Genomic DNA, 23,154 nt, shown 5'->3' on the forward strand with positions numbered 1-23,154 from the left:
CCAGCTTAATTATCTCTGAATATTCTATACAACTTGCCTAGGAAATTGGTTTGACAAATAATGAATACTGCTAGAAGGAACATTAGGTGGAACATCACAATTTCACCGAGAAAAAGGAAAACTGAGTCAGAATGTGCAAAAATGTGCAGAAGTAAGTCAGGGTCCCTTGTACCTTTTCCATTTTAATCAGGAAATGGTCAATAAAGTCCTCAGGGCTATTGAGGTTCAGAGTTTCTTGATGCCTTTTTATTTCCTTCAAAATGAACTCTTTTATTTCAGTACAGATTTTAATGTACTCGTTATGGCTTCCTGGGAGATAGTATAACACAGGGTATGCACTGCACAGCTGGAAGAGAAAAAAACTTGCGTTAGTGCAAACAGCGCCCCCTCCAGGACACAGCTGTCTGTCCAACAGTCATAAAGGTGAGTTTCACATGCCTCCTGTGCTTCTAGATGCCTGCCATTTGGAGGAGCAGGCACAGCATGGATCAAATGGTTAGAGCTGCCATGTGCACAGCTTGGGAAGCAACTTCTGATCACATTCATTTCCTGATAGCAGATTTCCAAAGGTTGTGTGGGATAATCCCACTGTCCCCTCTGTCCTACTGAGAACACTAACATACAGAATTTTGACTAGTCAAATTTCCTCAGACAACAAATAAGTAATAGCAGGGATAAAAGCAGTCTTTCTCCCTGTTTATCCTGTGCATATTTCTCCAGTCACCTAAAAATTGCAATGCCAACAGACACGATGAAGTGAAAGGGAGAAATTTCATGAGATTCCACTCAAAATAAGTGAGGAACGCTGGGAGAGGGAGAAATAGTCTTCTCAGGGGATGTCTCCTAAGTGGTTACGTAACACGAAGTGGTCAGCCTGAAATTATATCCATATAAGCAATATGAAACAGACCTGCTCAGCAGGTTTTACTTATATATTGATATGATTCTTATATATGTATGAATTTAATGTACACACACATATATATATGTGTGTATATATATATATATATATAAAAAACAATTTTTTAAAGAGGCTATGAATTTGAGAAAGAGAAGTGTGGTGGGGACATGGAAGAGGTTGAAGGGAGGAAATGGAAGAAAATAATGTAATTATTTGTAATTTAAATTAAAAATAATCAGGGATCCAAAACTTGCTGCAATTAATAAACAGTGCATCAGAAGCTCAGTCTGGCATTTCAGGTCTATTTCCATCCAGTCCTACAGGAGCTCCTCAAATTCTTTACCACCCCCAACAGCCAAAACAAGAGCAAGGACACTTTTAAGGAGGCCTTTGTAGCTGCACCAGATAAGCTGTGATGGTGGACTTCTCGGTCACATGGTGCTGACCCAGCAAATGATCACATCCTTCATTCTTTCCCTCTCAGAAAGTATTCCAGTGCTGTGTTCATTGTAATAGAATGAGATGACTGTCAAGACAACAGTATGAACAAATTCCAGTCTTTACTTTTTATAAAGGGTCAAGAGGTCGATTAATTTTCTGGTTAATAATGTGAGAAGCTCAAAGCCATTATTAATGAATTTGCCTAATCATGTCATATACATACATACATATATATATATATAATAAACACTTAAAGAAAAAGATACCTTGAATTTGAATGCAAGCACAGGGGGGACAAATATATAGGAAGGTTTGAGGGAAGAAAGGGAAGGAGAAACTGATGTGATTATAATCTCAATTATACATATACATACATATATTTTTTAAATGTTCCCAGTTTAACATCTATAACTTTTTTAATTTGGGAAAAGTATAAAATAGGGACATTCTATACTCAACTGCCATCTTATTACAAATGAAAGTAAAATATTAAATATACTCTTTTGATAAAAGAAAGCAAGCCAGAGCTGCTTTGGGTAATGTGTTTCATATTGTTTAGTTTCAAATTTGTTGCCCCAATACTGAAGGGAGTAAACTATTTGCTCTCAATGATCCTTGTTTTGTGGAACACATATTGCCCTTATAATCTATAGAAACATTTGTTCTTCATGGTTGTACAGCATAGGTTCAAAACATTTTCTGACCATGTACCACAGTAAGAAATGAATTCTATAGCCTGAAGCTTTATCCACAAATATTCACAAAATCATAAAAGAGTTGTTTTTGTTGTTATCCAAAATAAATACTTTGATAAAACTGAAGCCTACTGATAATACATTTCTTTGTAGTCTACCTTATATTATCTTTGCCCCTTCAGTATGAACTGGAGTTGATAGTTCACAAATTGGTTAGGAATCATAATAAATAACAATGAACAATAAATACCCTAGGAATTTTGTAAACAAGAGGAAACAAAAAAACACTCAAACCACCTTCACATATGATTGGTTGCCGTTTTCTTTGTTGTTTTGTTCTTGTTGTTTGTTTGTCTGTTTGGAAATATGGTTTGTGAAAGAGTTTCACTCTGTATCCCAGGTTGGCCTCAACATTACTGTGTAGCCAAGGCTATATCAGTATACCCAGAAATTTAGTTGCCTCTAAAAAATATAAACTAGTAGTGGACATGGAGAGGAGGTTTAGCAGTTAAGAACATGTGCTGCTCTTACAGAGGCCCCCAGTTCAGTTCAAAGTTCCTATGTCATGCAACTTATAACCACCTATCACTCTAAGTTCAGGAAATTCAACACATATTTCTAGACATGAAGGGCACCTGCACTCACACATGCACATGTTCTCAGGTAGATACATTATTTAAAATAAAATCATTTTTAAAATGCTAATACTAAACCGGATCATATCTGTAATTTTTGCTTCTCAGGAGACTGAATCAGATAGATCATGGGTTCAAGGTTAGCCTGGGCTATATATTGAAACCTACAGAAAATAATAATACAAACATTTCAGATTGCAAAGCATACCAATATATTAACCTCCCATGGGCTGTGTTAAAATATGTGAGCCACGGAATTGCTAATAGTGGGCTTTAAATGGAGAACTAATGCGAGGATGTGTTTGGCTAAATAGTTACAAAAATCACCTAACAGGTGAAAATCAGTTTTGTGCAAGTATATTCCAAGAGAAAATAAATAAATAAGGGAGGCAAGGAGGAAAGGATGAAAAGAAAGAAGAGAGTCAAAGAGGAAAGAACAGATCCTCCAGTAAAGGGGACAGTTATAGAACAGAACGCACCAGTCAGTGCTCAGCTTCTTACTCCCTCAACACCCTGCAGAAGACGTTTCATAGTCCAGAGTTTACTCAAATGGCCTCTTTTATGAAGGTGAAAACTACCCACATTTTCTCAGAGTTCCAGCCCTTCAAACCTCATTTCAGATGCACAAAGTTCATAACCTGAGTATTAGCTTCTGAACAGTGAAGGCATAGACTTGTGTCACATAGTATTTTCACATATAATGGCTTAGTTTGGATTTCTGTTGTTGTGAAGAGACACCATGACTACAGCAGCTCTTATAAAGGAAAACAATTAATTGGGGCTGGCTTACAGTTTCACAAGTTTAGTCCATTATCATCATGGTGAGAAGCATGCCAGCATGCAAGTGGACATGGTGTTAGAGAAGGAGCTAAGAGTTCTAATGTGGATCAGCAGGCAATAGGAAAAGACAGTGATACCCAGAGTGTGACTTGAGCATCTGAGAAGTCAAAGCCAACACCCTAGTGACACATTTCCTCCAACAAAGCCACACCTACTCCAAAGAGTCCACACCTCCTAATAGTGCCACTCTCAATGGACAAAGCATTAAAACACAGGAGTCTAGGGGGGGCATTCCTAGTCAAACCACCACATATAAATGAAGCTGAACTTCACCTGGGTCCAAGGAGATGTTAAAATTTCAAGACTTCTTTGAAAATTCTTCATGAAGCCTCTGAAAGTGTCATCATTGTAGTCAAAACGACGCTGGAAAATGACAGCACAGATCACATTGCAGGGAACACAGGCCAGAAGAAAGTTTGGATCACATGGAGACCCTAGAACAAATGAAGTTCGAAGCTAATATAGAATCCTCATACAGACCTTAAAATTTCAAATTAAAACAGTTGGGAATGTGAGATACTTAGAGAGGAATCATCATTGTGGGCTCCATAGGCCTGAGAGACACTTTATTCTGTGTCCCCCAAATAAACTCTGATGAGCTCCATCTAATTTGTAGTCTACAGGTATTTTCTTCTTTTAAATGGGCTCCTTAAGTCCACATTCAGAAGAGGAAAACCATAAAGATAGATTATTTTAAAATATTTATGAATGTGTTCAATTTAAATCTAATTATGGCTGTTCCTTATAGTGTCTACAGAAATCTTAACAATTTAAGTTTCAAATCAATTTCTTTTCTTCTAAAACCTTTTATAATATGTTTTATTAAATCCAAAATATTCAAAAGAGCCAGTGTATAATAAATATTTTAAACTTGGAAATGAGATATTTACATTCTCAGCAAACCCATGCTATATCTTACATTTGCATCTCCTCTAATTTCACAGTACCCTGGGCAGTTCCATGAGACTGGGGCTCCTCAATTTCCTAGGAAATATTGGAGTAAAGGAAAGTGGGGTTTGACAGAGCACAATGCAGGGCACATAGGCTGAGATCTGCTATGGATAAGGAAATACTGTCCCTTCTATTTGTGGGAAAGCTGAGATAACAGGGCAGAGCCTTCTGTTGTTAGAGAGGAAGTGGAAATATTAATTTCTAATTGTCTCCTAAATACAAATCTCAATTAAGGTCTTAATTAATTTATAACAATATCATGGATAATTATCCTCGTGTTTCACAGAAGCTTCTTTTTTGACAGATTGAGACTATTACAGAATCCACAACTGAGTGCAGAGAATAAGTGACTGTCGGGTACTCTTAACTGATGTATCTGCAATGCAGACTTTATACCTAGGCCTCAGGGAAAATCACAGAAAAGGAATAGAAGAGAGAGTAAGAGCCAGAGGACAAGGGCATCTGCTACTAGAAATTATCTCCTAGACATGACAGAAATAATGCACCCAAGAACTTTCAATGATGTGGTTGCCTGAATAACAGCAACATAATGACAGTAGTTAACTTGGCAACCAGGACAATGGAAATCTCACGTGTCCCTATCTATAGATAAAAAGCTACAAGCAATCAGTGACTGCTGAGATGGACAATCATTACTCCAAGGATAAACTCCCACAGAGGTTGTCTAGTTCTCAGTGGTCAGCTCTGGGCATATAAAAGCTACAATAAATGGTTCTCAGTAGGTTGAGTATGCAAGTGTGCATACATGTGTCTATATGTGTAACAATAATAAAAACAATAATGAAGAGATCATGAATTTGAGAAGGTAGTGGAAGTTATATAGACCAGGGCTCATGTACCAAGTTCTCAAAAATAATATTTGTATATGCTGCTCTTATTCAGGCAATCATATATATCATTGAGAGTTCATCAGTACATTTTCCCTGTAGTGTCTAGGGGATAATTTCCAGTAGCAGATGTCCTTGTCCTCTGAGGTACTGCCAACTACAAAGTATGTATTCTTATGTGCTGTTTTCCATAAATTTCTAGCCTGAAATAAAGACATCAGTAATTGGGTAGTAATATGGATCAACAGACATAAGAAACATGCAACTACATTAAACAGAGTACACAAGACAGCTTAAATGCGCTTTTCTTGTGTACGGATGACAGAAAATGCAAATATAGCTAAATGTTTGAAAGTGTAAGTGGTAGTTTGAGGAATGTACTAAAGAATGTGATGCACACATTACCAGCTCTCAGGTTCATCCCATACGAATCCTTTGCACCCACATCTGGACACATGGAGTAAAAGGCCCAGTATGTATTAGTTTAATGCAGGCAGTAAATCCAACTCATGCTAGCCTTGGGTGAAACAGAGACTCCTCATCCTAAACCCACCTCTTTGATGGAATCTTCAAAGCACTACCTCTTCCCTGTTCTTCACAGCATTTGCAGAAAATGTTTTTATTGTATTTCATTATACTACATTGTTAGATTATAATATATATATGCAAAAATCACTTCTCATATATGATTGAATTCCAATACATTGTTTTATTTATTCAACCTTCAAAATATTATTTTAAAGAGCCCTCCAGCACCTGATTGGACTAAGAGGTGAGTCTCTATCCTCATACCCCAACACCCCAGCCCCAAGGATTTGGGCCCAGTGGTACAACCCTGTGCCCCTACACCACCACATATTGCAGTCCCAGTTTCAGGCCAGTTGGCAGGCAGACCTCCTGCAGACAGGTCAGATGACCACCATCCCCCATCAGACCCTGTAACCCACAAGCCCTACATCCCCCAAATCCCACCCACCCACTCAGAACATTGATGCAAAAATACTAGCTAACAAAATCCAGGAACACATCAAAAAATTATCCACGATGACCATGTAGGCTTCATCCCAGGGATGCAAGGATGGTTCAACATATGAAAATCAGTCATATAAACAAACTGAAAGAAAAAACACATGATCATCTTGCTAGATGATGAAAAACGCCTTTAACAAAATCCAACACCCCTTCATGATAAAGGTTCTAGAGAGATCAGGAATACAGGGAATATACCTAAACATAATAAAGGAAATTTACAGCAAGGTGACAGCCAACATCAAAATAAATGGAGAGAAACACAAAGCAATTCCACTAAAATCAGAAACAAGACAAGGCTGTCCACTCTCCCCATGCTTATTCAGCATAGAACTTAAAGTTCTAGCTAGAGCAATAAGACAACAAAAGGAGATCAAGTGGATACAAATTGGAAAGGAAAAAGTCAAACTTTCCCTGTTTATAGATGATATGATAGTATGCATAATTAACGCAAAAAAATTTCTACCAGGGAACTCCTACAGTTGATAAATTCCCTCAGTAATGTGGCAAGATACAAGATTAACTCAAAAAAAATCAGTAGCCCTCCGATATACAAATGATAAACAGGCTGAAAAAGAAATCAGAGAAACATTTCCCTCTATAATAGCCACAAATAATATAAAATACCTTGGGGGTAACTCTGACTAAGCAAGTGAAAGACCTGTATGATAAGAACTTTAAGTCTCTGAAGAAAGAAATCAAAGATATCAGGAAATGGAAAGATATCCCATGCTCATGGATAGGTAGAATTAACATATTAAAAATGGTAATCTTACCCAAGGCAATCTACAGATTCAATGCAATCCCCATCCACTGTGGGATGTTCTGTATGGCAAATGTGTTAATAAATAAAACACTGATTGGCCAATAGCCAGACAAGAAGTATAGGCAGCACTGACAGAGAGGAGAATTGAGGGAACAGGAAGGGAAGGGAGATACTGCCTTCAGCCGCTGCCAGGACAAGGAAGATGTAAAGTACCAGTAAGCCACAAGCCACGTGGCAAAGTATAGATTAATAGAAATGGGCTGAATATAAGAATAAGAACTAGATAATGTTAGGCCTGAGCTAATGGATAAGCAGTTTAAATAATATAAGTGTCTGTGTGTTTATTTTATAAGTGGGCTAAGGGACTGCCAGGGTTTGGCAGGACCTAGAGAAAAAACTCTACAGCCACACCAATCAAAATTCCAACACAATTCTTCACAGACTTGGAAAGAACAATACTTAACTTTATATGGAAAAACAAAAAACCTAGAATAACTAAAAGAATCCTGTATAATAAAGCAAACTTTTCTCCGTGTCTTTCTTGCGGTCCTGTTTTCCAGGTAGCCTCACTGGTGATGTGAGTAGCAGACCAGGCATCCTTATTCCACATCTAGTATCCTCCTATGAGTGAGTACATACCATATTTGTCTTTCTGAGTCTGGGTTACCTCACTCAGGATGATTTTTTCTAGATCCATCCGTTTGCCTGCAAACCTCATGATGTCATTGTTTTTCTCTGCTGAGTAGTATTCCATTGTGTATATGTGCCACAATTTATTTATCCATTCTTCAGTTGAAGGGCATCTAGGTTGTTTCCAGGTTTTGGCTATTACATCAATGCTGATATGAACATAGCTGATCAAGTGCTCTTGTGGAATGATTGAGCATTTCTTGGGTATATGCCCAGGAGTGGTATAGTTGGATCTTGGGGGAGATTGAGTCCCAATTTTCTAAGAAAGTGCCATATTGATTTCCAAAGTGGTTGTACAAGCTTGCATTCCCACCAGCAGTGGAGGAGAGTTCCCCTAGTTCCACATCCTCTCCAGCATAAAGTGTCTTCAGTGTTTTTGATCTTAGCCATTCTGACAGGCATAAGGTGGTATCTCAGAGTTGTTTTGATTTGCATTTCCCTGATGATTAGGGATGTTGAGCAATTCCTTAAGTGTCTTTCAGCCATTTGAGTTTCCTCTGTTGAGAATTCTCTGTTTAGTTCTAAAGCCCATTTCTCAATTGGACTGTTGGTCATTTTGATGTCTAATTTCTTGAGTTCCTTATATATTCTGGATATCAGTCCTCTGTCACATGTGGGGTTGGTGAAGATCTTTTCCCATTCTGTAGGCTGTCGCTTTGCCTTGTTGACCGTATCCTTTGCTCTACAAAAGCTTCTCAGTTTCAAGAGGTCCCATTGATTGATTGTTTTTCTCAGTGTCTGTGCTACTGGTGTTATATTTAGGAAGTGATCTCCTATGCCAATGTGTTCAAGACTACTTCCTACTTTCTCTTCTAGCAGGTTCAGAGTAGCTGGATTTATGTTGAGGTCCTTGATCCACTTGGACTTAAGTTTTGTGCACGGTGACAGTTATGGATCTATTTGCAGCCTTCTACAGGTTGATATCCAGTTATGCCAGCACCATTTGTTTTGAACAGCCTGGACATGAGTGGGAGCAATGAAGGGCGAGGGTCGAGGGAAAGAGAGCGGGAGATCCCAGCTGGATCAAGAAAAGAGAGGGAGAACAAGGAATAGGAGACCATGGTAAATGAAGAACACATGAGAAAAGGAAAAAACAAAGAGCTAAAGAGGCCCACAGAAATCCACAAAGATACCCCCCACAAAAGACTGCTGGCAATGGTCAAGAGACAACCGGGACTGACCTACTCTGGTGATGGGATGGCCAAACACCCTAATAGTTGTGCCAGAAACCCCATCCAAGGACTGAGGAATCTGGATGCAGACATCCACGGCTAGGCCCCGGGGGGAGCACTGGGAGTTTAATTAGTGAGAAAGAGGAGGGTTTATATGAGCGAGAATTGTTGAAACCAAGGTTGGATAAAGCACAGGGACAAATAACCAAATGAATGGAAACACATGAACTATGAACCAAAGGCTGAGGGGCCCCCAACTGGATCAGGCCCTCTGAATAGGTGAGACAGTCGATTGACTTGATCTGTTTGGGAGGCATCTAGGCTGTGGTACCAGGTCCTGGGCTCGCTGCATGAGTTAGCTGTTTGAAACCTGGGACTTATGCAGGGACGCTTGGCTCAATCTGGGAGGAGGGGACTGGACCTGCCTGGACTGAGTCTATCATGTCGATCCCAGTCCTCGGGGGAGACCTTGATCTGGAGGAGGTGGGAATGGGAGATGTGCTGGGGGGAAGGGGAGGGGGCAGGAAGGGAGAGAACAAGGGAATCTGTGGCTATTATGTAGAACTGAATAGTATTGTAAAATAAACAATAATAAAAAATAAAAAAACAAACAAAAAAACTAAAAATAATAATAATAATAAAGCAACCTCTGGAGGCATCATGATCCCTGACCTCAAGCTCTACTATAGAGCTATAGTAATGAAAACAGCTTGGTACTGGCATAAAAACCAACATGTGGACCAATGGAATCAAATTGAAGACACTGACATTAATCCGCACACCTATGAACATATGATTTTTGACAAATAAGCCAAAACAACTGTATCATCAAAAAAAGAAGGCATCTTCAACAAATGGCATAACTGAATATCAACATGCAGAAGATTGCAAATAGATCCAAATCTGTCACCATGCACAAAACTCAAGTCCAAGTGGACCTCAGCATAAATCCAGTTACACTGAACTTGATAGAAGAGAAAGTAGGAAGTAGTCTTGAATGCATTAGCACAGGAGACCATTTCCTAAATATAACACCAGTAGCACAGACACCGAGAGCAACAATTAATAAATGCGACCTCCTGAAACTGAGAAGCTTTTGTAGATCAAAGGACATGGTCAACAAGACAAAGTGACAGCCTACAGAATGGGAAAAGATCTTCACCAACCCCAAATCTGACAGAAAGCTAATCTCCAGAATATATAAAGAACTCAAGAAATTAGACATCAAAATGCCCAACAGTCCAATTAAAAATGGGCTACACAGCTTAACAGAGAATTCTCAACAGAGGAAACTCAAATGGCTGAAAGACATTTAAGGAACTGCTCAACAACCTTAGTCATCAGGGAAATGCAAATCAAAACAACTCTGAAATACCATCTTACACCTGTCAGAATGGCTAAGATCAAAAACACTGAAGACAGTTTATGTTGGAGAGGATGTAGAGCAAGGGGAATACTCCTCCACTGTTGGTGGGAAGGAAAACTTGTACAGCCACTCTGGAAATCAGTATGGTGGTTTCTCAGAAAATTGGGAATAAGTCTTCCTCAAGATCCAGCTATACCACTGTTGGGCATATACCCAAGGAATGTTCACTCTTACCACAAGACACATGCTCAACTATGTTCATATCAGCATTATTTGTAATAACAAGAACTTGGAAACAACCTAGATGCTCTTCAACTGAAGAATGGATAAAGAAAATATGGTACATATACACAATGGGGTACTACTCAGCAGTAAAAAAACAATGATATCATGAAATTTGCAGGCAAATGGATAGAACTAGAAAATATCATCCTGAGTGAGGTAATCCAGACTCAAAAGGACAAACATAGTATGTACTCACTCATAAGTGGGTACTAGATATGAGGGAAGGGATGGCCAGACTGCAACCCACAACTCCAGAGAGGCTAGCTAACAGGGAAAGACCCTAGGAGGGACACCTGGATGGCCCAGCCAAGGAGAAATGATTGAGATCTACATGAGTGGACTGGGAGATGGGATGGTGGGCGGAGGGCAAGGAGTGGGGATGAGAACATAGGGAAATAGGAGCGTCAAGCCAAAACAGGGACAGAGTGGGAGGGCAGGGAGGGAAATACCATGATAGATGAGGACATTATGGGAAAAGGAAGAGGAAGGGTGTTGGGGAGGCTCTCAGGAATCCACAAGGATGACCCCACCTGGGAGTACTGGCAGTGGTCTAGAGTGTGCCTGGACTGGTCTACTCTGGTGATCGGGCTAGTGAATACCCTAACTGTCATCATAGAACCTTTGTCCAGTGACTGATGGAGGCAGATGCAGAGATCCATAGCCAGGCACCAGGAGCCAGGCTGAGCACCAAGAATCCAATGGACAAGAGAGGAGGGATTCTGCAGGCAGCAGGTGTCGAGATCATGATGGGAAGACATACAGAGATGACCAGCCACACTGGTGAAAGCCCATGAACTATAGACTAGTAGCTGAGGAGTCCCCATGGGACTGGACTAGGCCCTCTGGATACAGAAGATGGTTGTTTGGCTCAAACTGTTTTGGGGGCACCCAGACAGGGGGATCAGGATCTGTCTCTGGTGCATGGAGAGGCTTTTGGGAGCCCAGTGCCTGTGGTATGACACCTTGACCAGCCTTGGTGCAGTGGAGTAGGGCTTCAACCTGCCTAGGTTCAGTGTGCTGGGCTCTGCTGACTGCCCATGGGAGACCTTGATTTGGGAGGTGTGGGGATGTGGGGTGGCTTGGGATGGGTGGGTAGGAGGAGGGAGGAGATGTAGGATCTGTGGGTGGTATGTAGAGTGAGTAGAAAATTTCTTAATAAAGAAAAATGAAAAAAAGAAAAATATATATTATTTTAGGAAATTGACAAGGATCTCAAACATCTACAGTGACTTTCATACACTGTATATTTTTATGGTCCTAATATCAAAGACTGAGATAAATCCATCAACCAGAAATAGAGTAATTGAATGAAGTACACTGCATCTAAATCTGCACAACACTATACTACTCAGCTACTAATATTCTGAAATCCATCAGGTGGTAAACACATGAGGATAAACAATATATTAATTTGAAAATGAACTCATAAAAATAACATACATAATACATGCACTATGTTTTTTTATTTCTGCAAATATCACCCAAATAACCTTCGCTAACACACTCACTTCACTTCTACATATTTTTCCACAGATCAAAGAGATTATGTGAACATTATCTGTAATAATTGCATTTTATGTAATAAAAATGGTAAATATGCATTTAAACAATTTTAGAATATTGATTTAACACATAATTCACCATAGAAAACAAAATATTATTTTAAATATGTTGTTAAAAAATATTTAGATACCGAAGGTCTAGAGCTATATATTTTTGTGAACCTGACCTCATCCCCTCCTACCTGCTCTCCTGCCCACTCTTTCTCCTTCCCCATGCCTTATACCTGCATATGTGCACACAGTCATGCACTGAGATTTGTCCTGAGGCTGCTCCATCATTTCATATCCTCCCATGTGAACAACTGTACCCAACATATTAGATAATTTGCTCACCTTTAATGTTTCTCAAAATATTAATTGACAGCTTTCTTACTTTTCAAAACTAATGTAACCAAAATGCATGTTTTCCTTCCTGTGTTCATAGTAACTTTTCCAACTACCTCCTGCAGTTACATGTGGTCCTGTTACTAGATAGAGCCTACTAATGTAAGGTTAATTTTCTGTGCTACTTTTATGTATAACTTTAAAAATATTTCATTTTATGTAGCTTTCTCTCTTTCCATAATCAAATGAAAACAAGAACTATGGATAATACTGAAAGTTAACTGGGCAAAAGTTAGTCAGCATGGGTCTTGGAAAAACTGGCATCATAACTAATTTATTTCTTAATGTTGTCATGTAAGAAGAGTAACCTTCAATTATACTTCTGACTCCATGACTTTTATAAACAGCCTGTTTGCCATAGCTCTTCTTCCCTATCTGTTGATTACAGAAATAGAAATGCACCATTGGTTTTTCTCAATGCTTTCACCAGACAAAGTACTTCCTGCTGAATTCGGTCTTCAATACTTTTCTTTCCCATCCCCATAGACCGTAAGACTGTGAGGGAGAAACGCCGTGTTTGCTTCCATATTTCTCCATTGCTGAAAATGATTCCTGTTGGGATAAAAGAAAATCTATTATCATGAATTCTAGTTGAGAGTATTCATCTCGGGAAATAATACTGACTCCTATTCAGGCATAGAAGACAAGGTTTTGTCAGACTCACCTACCTGATACCTCTCTTAACACAAACTAGTGTTTCATTACCAGGATTCTAGATTTCAAATACTGAAAACCTTGTGTCCCCCATTAACATCTCAAAACCTCAGCATAATTCTGTGAATCTTTGGTCTCCTCCATTTTGCTGACAATGATGTAGACCATGAAAGCAAAATGCTTCCTTTATGATCACACAGATAATAAATTTTAGTGAGACCAAGTCAGGGCTAACTTTTCAGATTGTATGTAAATTTTAAAAAATCATCAAGAGGTAATTCTCCAGAGAAGTGAATACTGAAATATGTTTGGGTAGTGAAGTGGTTGCCTAGCATGGAGCAGAGATGGGGTAAGAGTGCAAGACTTCTGCATTGGAAGTTTTCTGATAAAACTATGTTCCTGGATAAGGGAGATAGTAACTGAAGGATTGCTCTTTGTATTTAACATTCACTCTCTGCTTGCTTAAACTTTTCATGTATTGTGTTACCCTTGCATCTAGAAATTTCAACATGAATTCTCTAAATTTAAACATGATCAAGGTACAAGATAAGCTTATTTAAAAACCAAAGATTGTCAAGGAAGAGTCTTAGAGAACAATGCAGAGAACTAAAGATCCCTTGTCACTTTTGCGGGCACCCAGTGCTCTATCAGAAAACTGAACATCTTTATATCAGCTCCAAAAACCAATAACTAGCATACATTTAGTTTCTAACTATCAGTTTTCAGCTTCTGGCTTCTTTGCTAGGTGTTTGAGGGAGGAAAAAGAAGGGAGAAATGTTATGATTATGTTAATAAAGTCTTAGAAATGATTTACAGGAAAAAACATTTACAATATCAATGCACTACATAAATACTGAGTGTCCCTGTGGACCTCTCTTAAAGGAGTATGGCTATGCTTTCTTTCCCATTACACTATATTCAAATATTACTCATGATTTTTTTTAAATAAAAGACTGGATACAAGTCTGGAAATATTTGTATCTATAAGGTTCCCACACCACACACATTTTTAAAATCATCTGGATCAGTGGTTCTCAACCTTCCAGTTGTTATGACCCTTTAAGACAGTTCCTCATGTTGTGGTGACAACCAATCATAAAATTACTTCATTGCTATTTTATAACTGTAATTTTTCTACTGTTATTAATTGTAATGTAAATATCTGATATAAAGGATGCCTGATATTTGACCCACAAATGGATCACAACTCCCAGGTTGATAACCACTGATCTAAATCCATATCACAGGCTATAAAATATTCATATCTATACTAGTTACCATGCTATACACATTTTTAAAATCACTATAGACTCATGCTTCAGTACACAAGGCATAATATTTGATGACTTGGATATTTTGTCACTTTTCCTTTCATTTGTCTCAGTATCTTTATCATTATGTTTACTGCGTGTAACATAAAATACTATGCCTTAGTCACAAGTTCGAACTAATCTTTCATGAGGACAGTGTGTATAATGTTAATCAGTTTAGAAAATGGGTTCATGCTAATTTCATTAGCAATCACTAGAGGGAATGGGGGATGGCAAAAGGTAAGAAAAAAGAACATGAATTCATAAATGGACAATGGATGCTGTATCTGTGTACTGAAATAGAATACAAAATGCCATTAAAATCTACTAGTGTGTGTGAATCAAAATTTGTCCAAACATAAAGAAAAATGAAATCACGTTTACAGCAAAATGGAGGAAACTGTAAGTTATTCTTTCAAGTAAAAGAAGCCAGAATCTTAAAAACAATACCTCATTTTTTCTGTTTCTAGTTTCTCAGTTTCCTTATCTATATAACTTCAGGATGTGCCCCAACACAGAGCCATACCTAACTCTTGGCTGACTTCACGATATAATGATGATTGCATTTTGCCAGAAAACTCATCTCCCCGGTCAATCAAAGCTTCCTTCAGTACTTCATATCCATGCAGCACCACCGTGGGCTTCATGCCCAGATACACAGTGAACACGGGGCCATACTCTTCTGCTAGCTGGAAACAGAGCAGGGCTGATCATGACAGAAATACTTTCATTCATAATGAAGAGACATTTTAATATTTGTGCACTAATTATCTTTAGACCCAGTAATTTAATAAGAAACTTCACTTAAACAGCCATAGTGATTATGTTCTAACATTGCTGTTACTACTATTCTATGCAACATATTTGTTCAAATTTCATTTTTACCTTTCCCTGTCAAACATACATTTATATCACATTTCTTTTCCTGCCTGATCTTGCAATACATGATATGTTTTTTTTTTCCTGAGTACAGGGTATCATTCTCTGTTACCCCACCTATAAAATAATAATCATCTTCTGTCATCCATTTTCCATGTCATCATTTATGGTGAGGTCTCTGAGTTTTAACAGTATTTAGAATACAGAAGGAAGGGCATTCCTGATCTCCAGACTGTACCTTCTATAAGGCTTTATACATTCTAATTGTCCTTAAATTCAGCTGCATGCACAGAGCATGGTATCTGATGCCAAGCAACTATTCATCACTGTTGAATGCAAGCAAAGTCAAGTAACCTGTGAGGATAATTACATGTTAAAGAAACAAAAATTAAAGCTCAGAAAGATTTTAAAACTTTCCCCAAGTCATGATGTATACCAGCCCAAGAACAAGGAGCTATATAGGGGCAGTAAGTGCTCTAGTGACTGGCTGTCTCAAAGAAAAGATATATTTCTGGTCATTCCTTTAGGCTTCAGTGAATGACTGCCACTTGAATCAATGATACAGCAGTCATTGACTCATTATCCAGAAAATGTGATAATAACTCAAAACTCCTAAATCCTTAGTTATGTCCTTGGCTTCAAATCAATTTTTACTCTAGGAAAATGTAGACTTGAGAACTTATAAATCAAGAGATTTATATACGTGAACACAGTTCCATTTAAACTGCAGATCATCAGAGAATAATTGCTTTACTGAAAAGGGACCTTGGACAGGATGTGAACAGAGACTGTTCTGCCCCAGACAGTGTCAAAAATCACCTCCTGGATCCCATTTCCTTCTAGTATTATGCAGAGCAAGACTTGGCCAGCTGCTCAGATTTGTCTTAAAAAATGTTTTATCATTCTTGGGCTGGAGAAATGGTTTCATGTATAAAGCACTTGCTGTGCTCACATAAAGCAGAACACAGTCACAGACGCATGCAGTCAAATCACTCCCACAACACGAAAAAAGAGGAGAATCCCCAGAAACTCACAGCCATTGAGCCAGAGATACACAGCAGTGACTGATACACACCAGTGACAAAGGTACTGTCTCAAAGTCAACAATAGGACAAAAGATTCAAAATAGGACAGGTACCCAAGATTGTCTGCTGACTGCTCCTCAATGTGACACACGTGCACCCACTCAAACACACATATCCGCACACATATGCATGCATACACATCATATACACACACAATCACTCTTCTCTTGGGCCTTCAGATACCTGATGAAGAACTAACCACAGTAAAAAACTTAACACTCTGCCTTCGGTATGTACCTGCTCCCTTTACCTTAAACTGTGGTTCAATTCCTCTTGGTCTCTACCTGAAGGATAGGTAAGCATTCAAGTGTTTATCTGAAGTGGCCAATCCTCCTGCTTCAAGGTTGAAGCCATAGACATGACTAAGGTCTTTTCAAGCTCACAGGTTCTGTTATAGAGCCTCTACAGTGACCCTGGAAGCCTCTAGTTATTATCCTAAACCACCAGGAACAGCAGTTCTCTACAGACAGCTCACTCTATGAAGAGTACACCCCTAAACAAGAGTGGCCACATCATGGCAGCCAAAGTACCCCATCCAGAATCCCAGGAGATCGCCCCTGAGCAGTTTAGCAACTTCTTGAACAAAAAAAAAAAAAAAAATTAAAGTCAATTTTCATCCCCTACCCTCAGGAACCAGAAATTTCCTCAACACTGATAAATAACACAGTGATGTTAAAACCCCTCAAGCCTGCCTTTGTTTTTCTCACCTGTAAAAAAACCTCAAAACTGTCAACCCAAAGAAAGCTCCTGGATCTCTGTCAGACTGGCTATAGTAATATTAAAATACCTTTCCTTGTCATACTGTTAACTTCTATACCTACACTTCTTTTAAGACAAGTGATCAAAACTAATCAGTTGAAACCCCAAGTGTCAAGCTTTTCTTCTTGGCCCCTGGCAACATCTGAATGGAATTTAGGAGCATATATTATTTAGTACTAAGTGTGATGGCAAAAGAAACTCCGTTTTATACTAGGAATCCATCTTGGTACCCACTAGCCACTTGTCTCTCACTCCAGTCCCTGAAAAGGTAAGTTCCCAGGAACCCTGACTCAGTGAACCCCCATCCCAGAAATTTACAGTTGTGACCATATTATTTGTTATGATATGACTAACTGCTTTTGGGAAGATTGTAACTTCCTTATGTGAATACCTAAATGTTGTTTTGAGTCACCTTAACCTCTTAACTTGGCAGAAGAGACCAATTTTTGCTTGCATGCATAGATATTAATGACCTTGCAGTTTTTACATTTAAAAAAAAATTCTTGGGCCAGCCTGGGCTACAGAGCGAGTTCCAGGAAAGGCGCAAAGCTACACAGAGAAACCCTGTCTCGAAAAACAAAACAAACAAACAAACAAACAAAAAACCTAAACAAAACAAAAAAAAGGAGGTAAACGGGCCCGGCGGCAGCGGCCGACAGGGACATTCAGACCCGGCGGTAGCCAGCATAGACATTCAGGCCCAGAGGCGGCCCACAAAGGTAGATGGGCCCAGAGGCGGCCCGCTGAGGTAAATGGGCCCCGGCGACAGCTGCCGACAGGGACATTCAGTCCCGGCGGCAGCGGCCAACAGGGATATTCAGTCCCAGCTGCAGCCCGCAGAGACATTCAGGCCCGGTGGCAGCCCCCAGAAACAGACAGACCCAGCGGCAGCTGACAGGGACATACAGGCCCGGCGGCAGACCGCAGAGGTAGACAGGCCCAGGGACAAAGACAAGCAGACTCAGCTTGGAACAGGGACACCCCTAACCCCAACATCTGGGGAAGAAGCTATCTCCGTGGGTCAGAACCAGAACGAATCTGAACACTCCTTCTGAGGACAACCCAGGGCCCAGCTGCTGATCCTGTGAAACCCAACAACTTGGAGGTGTTGGTGAGACTACCCTGCTCAGCTGAAACCCATCTGGGAGAGGATTCAGATGCCTACAGTTTAAAGTCTGAAGAAACAAGATCAGCTGAGGAGTTGACAAATGAACAAAACATGACCTGGGAACACAGAAGAAGGCGCTACCCAGACACCAAACCAGATCACCAGAATCATAAGTATATAATTCACCGATTGAAATCAGCTGCCCTGAAGAAATAGCCCAATAGCACCAATTTAACCAAGAACCACTACTAAACCAAGACTAAAAATTAGAACAAGAGAGGCACTCTCAGACGCAGACACCACCTGCATCGCACAGAGGAAGAGATGAGTAGACGCCAGTGCAAAAATAGAGGCAACAACATAAAGACCTATATGGCAACATCAGAACCTAGTGATTCTACACCTGCAAGACCTAAACATACCATGACAGAAGAAACAGAAGAAATCAACCCTAAAAATGACTTTAAGAAGATGATAGAGGCCCTTAAAGAAGAAATAAAACATTCCCTCAATGAGGAAATAAAAACTTTCCTTAAAGAGGAAATGAAAAACTACCTTAAAGAGGAAATAAAAACTTTCCTTAAAGAGGAAATAAAAAACTCCCTTAAAGTGGAAATAAAAACTTCCCTTAAAGAGGAAACGAAAAACTCCATTAAAGAGGAAATAAAAAACTCCCTTAAAGAAATGGAAGAGAAAACGAACAAAAAATGGGAAGAAATCAAATCAAGCCAAGAAAAAGCAATTAAACAGATGAAAGAAACATTCCAAGATCTGAAAAATGAATTTGAGACAATAAAGAAAACACATGCTGAGGGAATGCTGGAAATAGAAACCCTGACTAAACGAACAGGAACTACAGAAACAAGCATAACCAACCAATTGCAAGAGATGGAACAGAGAATCTCTGACACTGAAGACACGATAGAGAAAATAGATTCGTCAGTCAAAGAAAACAATAAAGACAAAAAAGTCCTAACACAAAACATCCAGGAAATTTGGGACACCATGAAAAGACCAAACCTAAGAATAATAGGGATATAAGAAGGAGAAGAATACCAACTCAAAGGCACAGAAAATATATTCAACAAAATCATAGAAGAAAACTTTCCTAACCTAAAGAAAGAAATACCTATGAAGATACAAGAAGCTTACAAAACACCAAATAGGCTGGACCCAAAAAAAAGTTCCCTCGCCACATAATAATCAAAACACTAAACACACAGAATAAAGAAAAAATATTAAGAGCTGCAAAGGAAAAGGACCAAGTAACATATAAAGGCAAACCCATCAGAATAACACCAGACTACTCAATAGAGACTATGAAAGCTAGAAGATCATGGACAAACCTCATGCAGACACTAAGAGACCACGGATGCCAACCCAGACTATTATACCCAGCAAAACTCTCAATCACCATAGGCTGAGTAAACAAAATATTCCAGGATAAAACCAGATTAAATCAATACCTGTCCACAAACCCAGCCCTACAGAAAGCACTAGAAGGGAAAATTCAACCCAAAGAAGTTAAACACATCCATGAAAAATCAAGCAATAGATAATCTTACACCAACATACACCACAGAAGGACAACACAACACAACCAAAAAAATAACAGGAATTAACAATCACTGGTCATTAATATCCATCAATATCAATGGTCTCAACTCACCTATAAAAAGACACAGGCTAACAGAATGGATAAGAAAACAGGACCCATCCATATGCTGCATACAAGAAACACACCTTAACTCCAAAGACAGACACTACCTCTGGGTAAAGGGCTGGGAAAAGGCTTTCCAAGAAAATGGAACTAAGAAACAAGCTGGTGTAGCTATCCTAATATCTAATAAAATAGACTTCAAACTAAAATCAATCAAAAGAGACCAGGATGGACATTACATATTCATCACGGGAAAAATCCACCAAGATGAAGTCTGGATTCTAAACATTTATGCTCCAAATACAAAAGCACCCACATCATAAAAGAAACACTACTAAAGTTTAAAACGCACATCAAACCCCACACATTAGTAGTGGGAGATTTTAACATACCACTCTCACCAAAAGATAGATCTACCAGACTGAAACTTAACAAAGAAATAAAGGACCTAACAGATGTTATGACTCAAATTGACCTAATGGATATCTACAGAAGATTCCATCCTAACCCAAAAGAATATACCTTCTTCTCAGCACCCCATGGAACCTTCTCAAAAATTGACCACATGCTTGGACACAAAACAAATCTCAACAGATACAAAAAAATTGGAATAACCTCCTGTATCTTATCAGACCACCATGCCTTAAAGTTAGAACTCAATAACAACAAAAATTATAGAAAACCCACAAACTCATGGAAACTGAATAATGCTCACCTGAAACATCAATGGGTCAAGGAAGAAATAAAAACAGAAATTAAAGAGTTCCTAGAATTCAATGAAAATGAAAGTACAACATACCCAAACTTATGGGACACTATGAAAGCAGTGCTAAGAGGAAAATTCATAGCTCTAAATGCACACATAAAGAAGATGGAGCAATCCCATACCAATGAATTAACAGCACAACTGAAAGCTCTAGAACAAAAAGAAACAAACTCACCCAGGAGAAATAGATGCCAGGAAATAATCAAATTGAGGGCTGAAATCAACGAAATAGAAAACAAGAGAACAATACAAAAAATCAATGAAACAAAGAGTTGGTTCTTTGAAAAAATCAACAAGATAGACAAACCACTAGCCAAATTAACCAAAAGGCAAAGAGAGAGCACCCAAATTCACAAAATCAGAAATGAAAAGGGAGACATAACAACAGACAATGAGGAAATCCAGAGAATCATCAGATCATACTTCAAAAACCTGTACTCCACAAAAATGGAAAACCAGGAAGAAATGGACAATTTTCTGGATAAATACCACATACCAAAATTAAATCAAGACCAGATAAACCATTTAAATAGACCAATAGCCCCTAAAGAAATAGAAACAGTCATCAAAAGTCTCCCAACCAAAAAAAGCCCAGGACCAGATGGTTTCAGTGCAGAATTCTACCAGACTTTCAAAGAAGAACTAATACCAATCCTCTTCAAAGTGTTCCACACAATAGAAACAGAAGGAACACTACCAAACTCTTTTTATGAGGCTACAATTACCCTGATACCCAAACCACACAAAGAAGCAACAAAGAAAGAGAACTACAGACCAATCTCCCTCATGAACATTGATGCAAAAATACTCAACAAAATATTGGCAAACCGAATCCAAGAATACATCAAAACAATCATCCATCACGACCAAGTAGGATTCATCCCAGGGATGCAAGGATGGTTCAACATATGGAAATCAGTCAATGTAATACACATATAAACAAACTGAAAGAAAAAAACCACATGATCATCTCCTTAGATGCTGAAAAAGCCTTTGACAAAATCTAACACCCCTTCATGATAAAGGTCTTAGAAAGATTAGGAATACAAGGAACATTTCTAACATAATAAAAGCAATTTATAGCAAGCCAACAGCAAACATCAAATTAAATGGAGAGAAACTCAAAGCGATACCACTAAATTCAGGAAAAAGACAAGGCTGTCCACTCTCCCCATATTTATTCAATATAGTACTAGAAGTTTTAGCTAGAGCAATAAGACAACAAAAGGAGATCAAAGGGATACAAATTGGAAAGGAAGAAGTCAAACTTTCACTATTTGCAGATGATATGATAGTATACATAAGTGACCCCAAAACCTCTACCAGGGAACTCCTAAAGCTGATAAACTCCTTCAGTAAAGTGGCAGGATACAAGATCAACTCAAAAAAATCAGTAGCCCTCCTATACACAAATGATAAAAGGGCTGAGAAAGAAGTCAGAGAAACATCACCCTTTACAATAGCCACAAATAATATAAAATACCTTGGGATAACACTAACTAAACAAGTGAAAGACCTTTTTGATAAGAACTTTAAATCTCTAAAGAAAGAAATTGAAGAAGATATCAGAAAATGGAAGGATCTCCCATGCTCATGGATAGGTAGGATTAACATAGTAAAAATGGCAATCTTACCAAAAGCAATCTACAGATTCAATGCAATCCCCATCAAAATCCCAACACAATTCTTCACAGACTTGGAAAGAAAAATACTCAACTTTATATGGAAAAACAAAAGACCCAGGATAGCTAAAAGAATCCTATACGATAAAGCAACCCTTGGAGGCATCACCATCCCGGACCTCAAACTCTACTATAGAGCTATAGTAATAAAAACAGCTTGGTACTGGTATAAAAACCGACATACGGACCAATGGAATCGAATTGAAGACCCTGACATTAATCCATGCACATATGAACACCTGGTTTTTGACAAAGGAGCCAAAACTATACAATGGAACAAAGAAAGTATCTTCAACAAATGGTGCTGGCATAACTGGATGTCAATATGTAAAAGATTACAAATAGATCCATATCTGTCACCATGCACAAAACTCAAGTCCAAGTGGATCAAAGACCTAAACATAAATCCAGTTACACTAAACTTAATAGAAAAGAAAATAGGAAGCACTCTTGAACGCATTGGCACCGGAGACCATTTCCTAAATAAAACACCGACAGCACAGACCCTGAGCACAACCATTAATAAATGGGACCTCTCGAAACTGAGAAGCTTTTGCAGGGCAAAAGACACAGTCAATAAGACAAAAAGACAGCCAACAGATTGGGAAAAGATCTTCACCAACCCCACATCTGACAGAGGATTGATCTCCACAATATATAAAGAACTCAAGAAACTAGATATCAAA

The 23,154-nt window shown here is 38.7% G+C and overlaps 1 protein-coding gene across 1 annotated transcript in view; it reads right to left on the reverse strand.

Moving 5' to 3' along the window:
- The window catches only part of LOC114706876 (cytochrome P450 2C70-like), a 56,345-nt gene that overhangs the window by 12,351 nt on the left and 20,840 nt on the right, over positions 1-23,154 (reverse strand). Inside the window, exons 2-5 of the mRNA XM_037206699.1 lie at positions 15,056-15,218; positions 12,968-13,117; positions 3,786-3,946; positions 173-346 (exon numbers count right to left, since the gene is read on the reverse strand). Of these exons, the coding sequence (XP_037062594.1) occupies positions 173-346; positions 3,786-3,946; positions 12,968-13,117; positions 15,056-15,218 (648 nt within the window). The remainder of the gene's footprint in view (positions 1-172; positions 347-3,785; positions 3,947-12,967; positions 13,118-15,055; positions 15,219-23,154) is intronic.

The sequence above is a fragment of the Peromyscus leucopus genome, chromosome 1 (genome assembly GCF_004664715.2).
Source record: "Peromyscus leucopus breed LL Stock chromosome 1, UCI_PerLeu_2.1, whole genome shotgun sequence".
Classification (NCBI taxonomy): Eukaryota; Metazoa; Chordata; class Mammalia; order Rodentia; family Cricetidae; genus Peromyscus; species Peromyscus leucopus.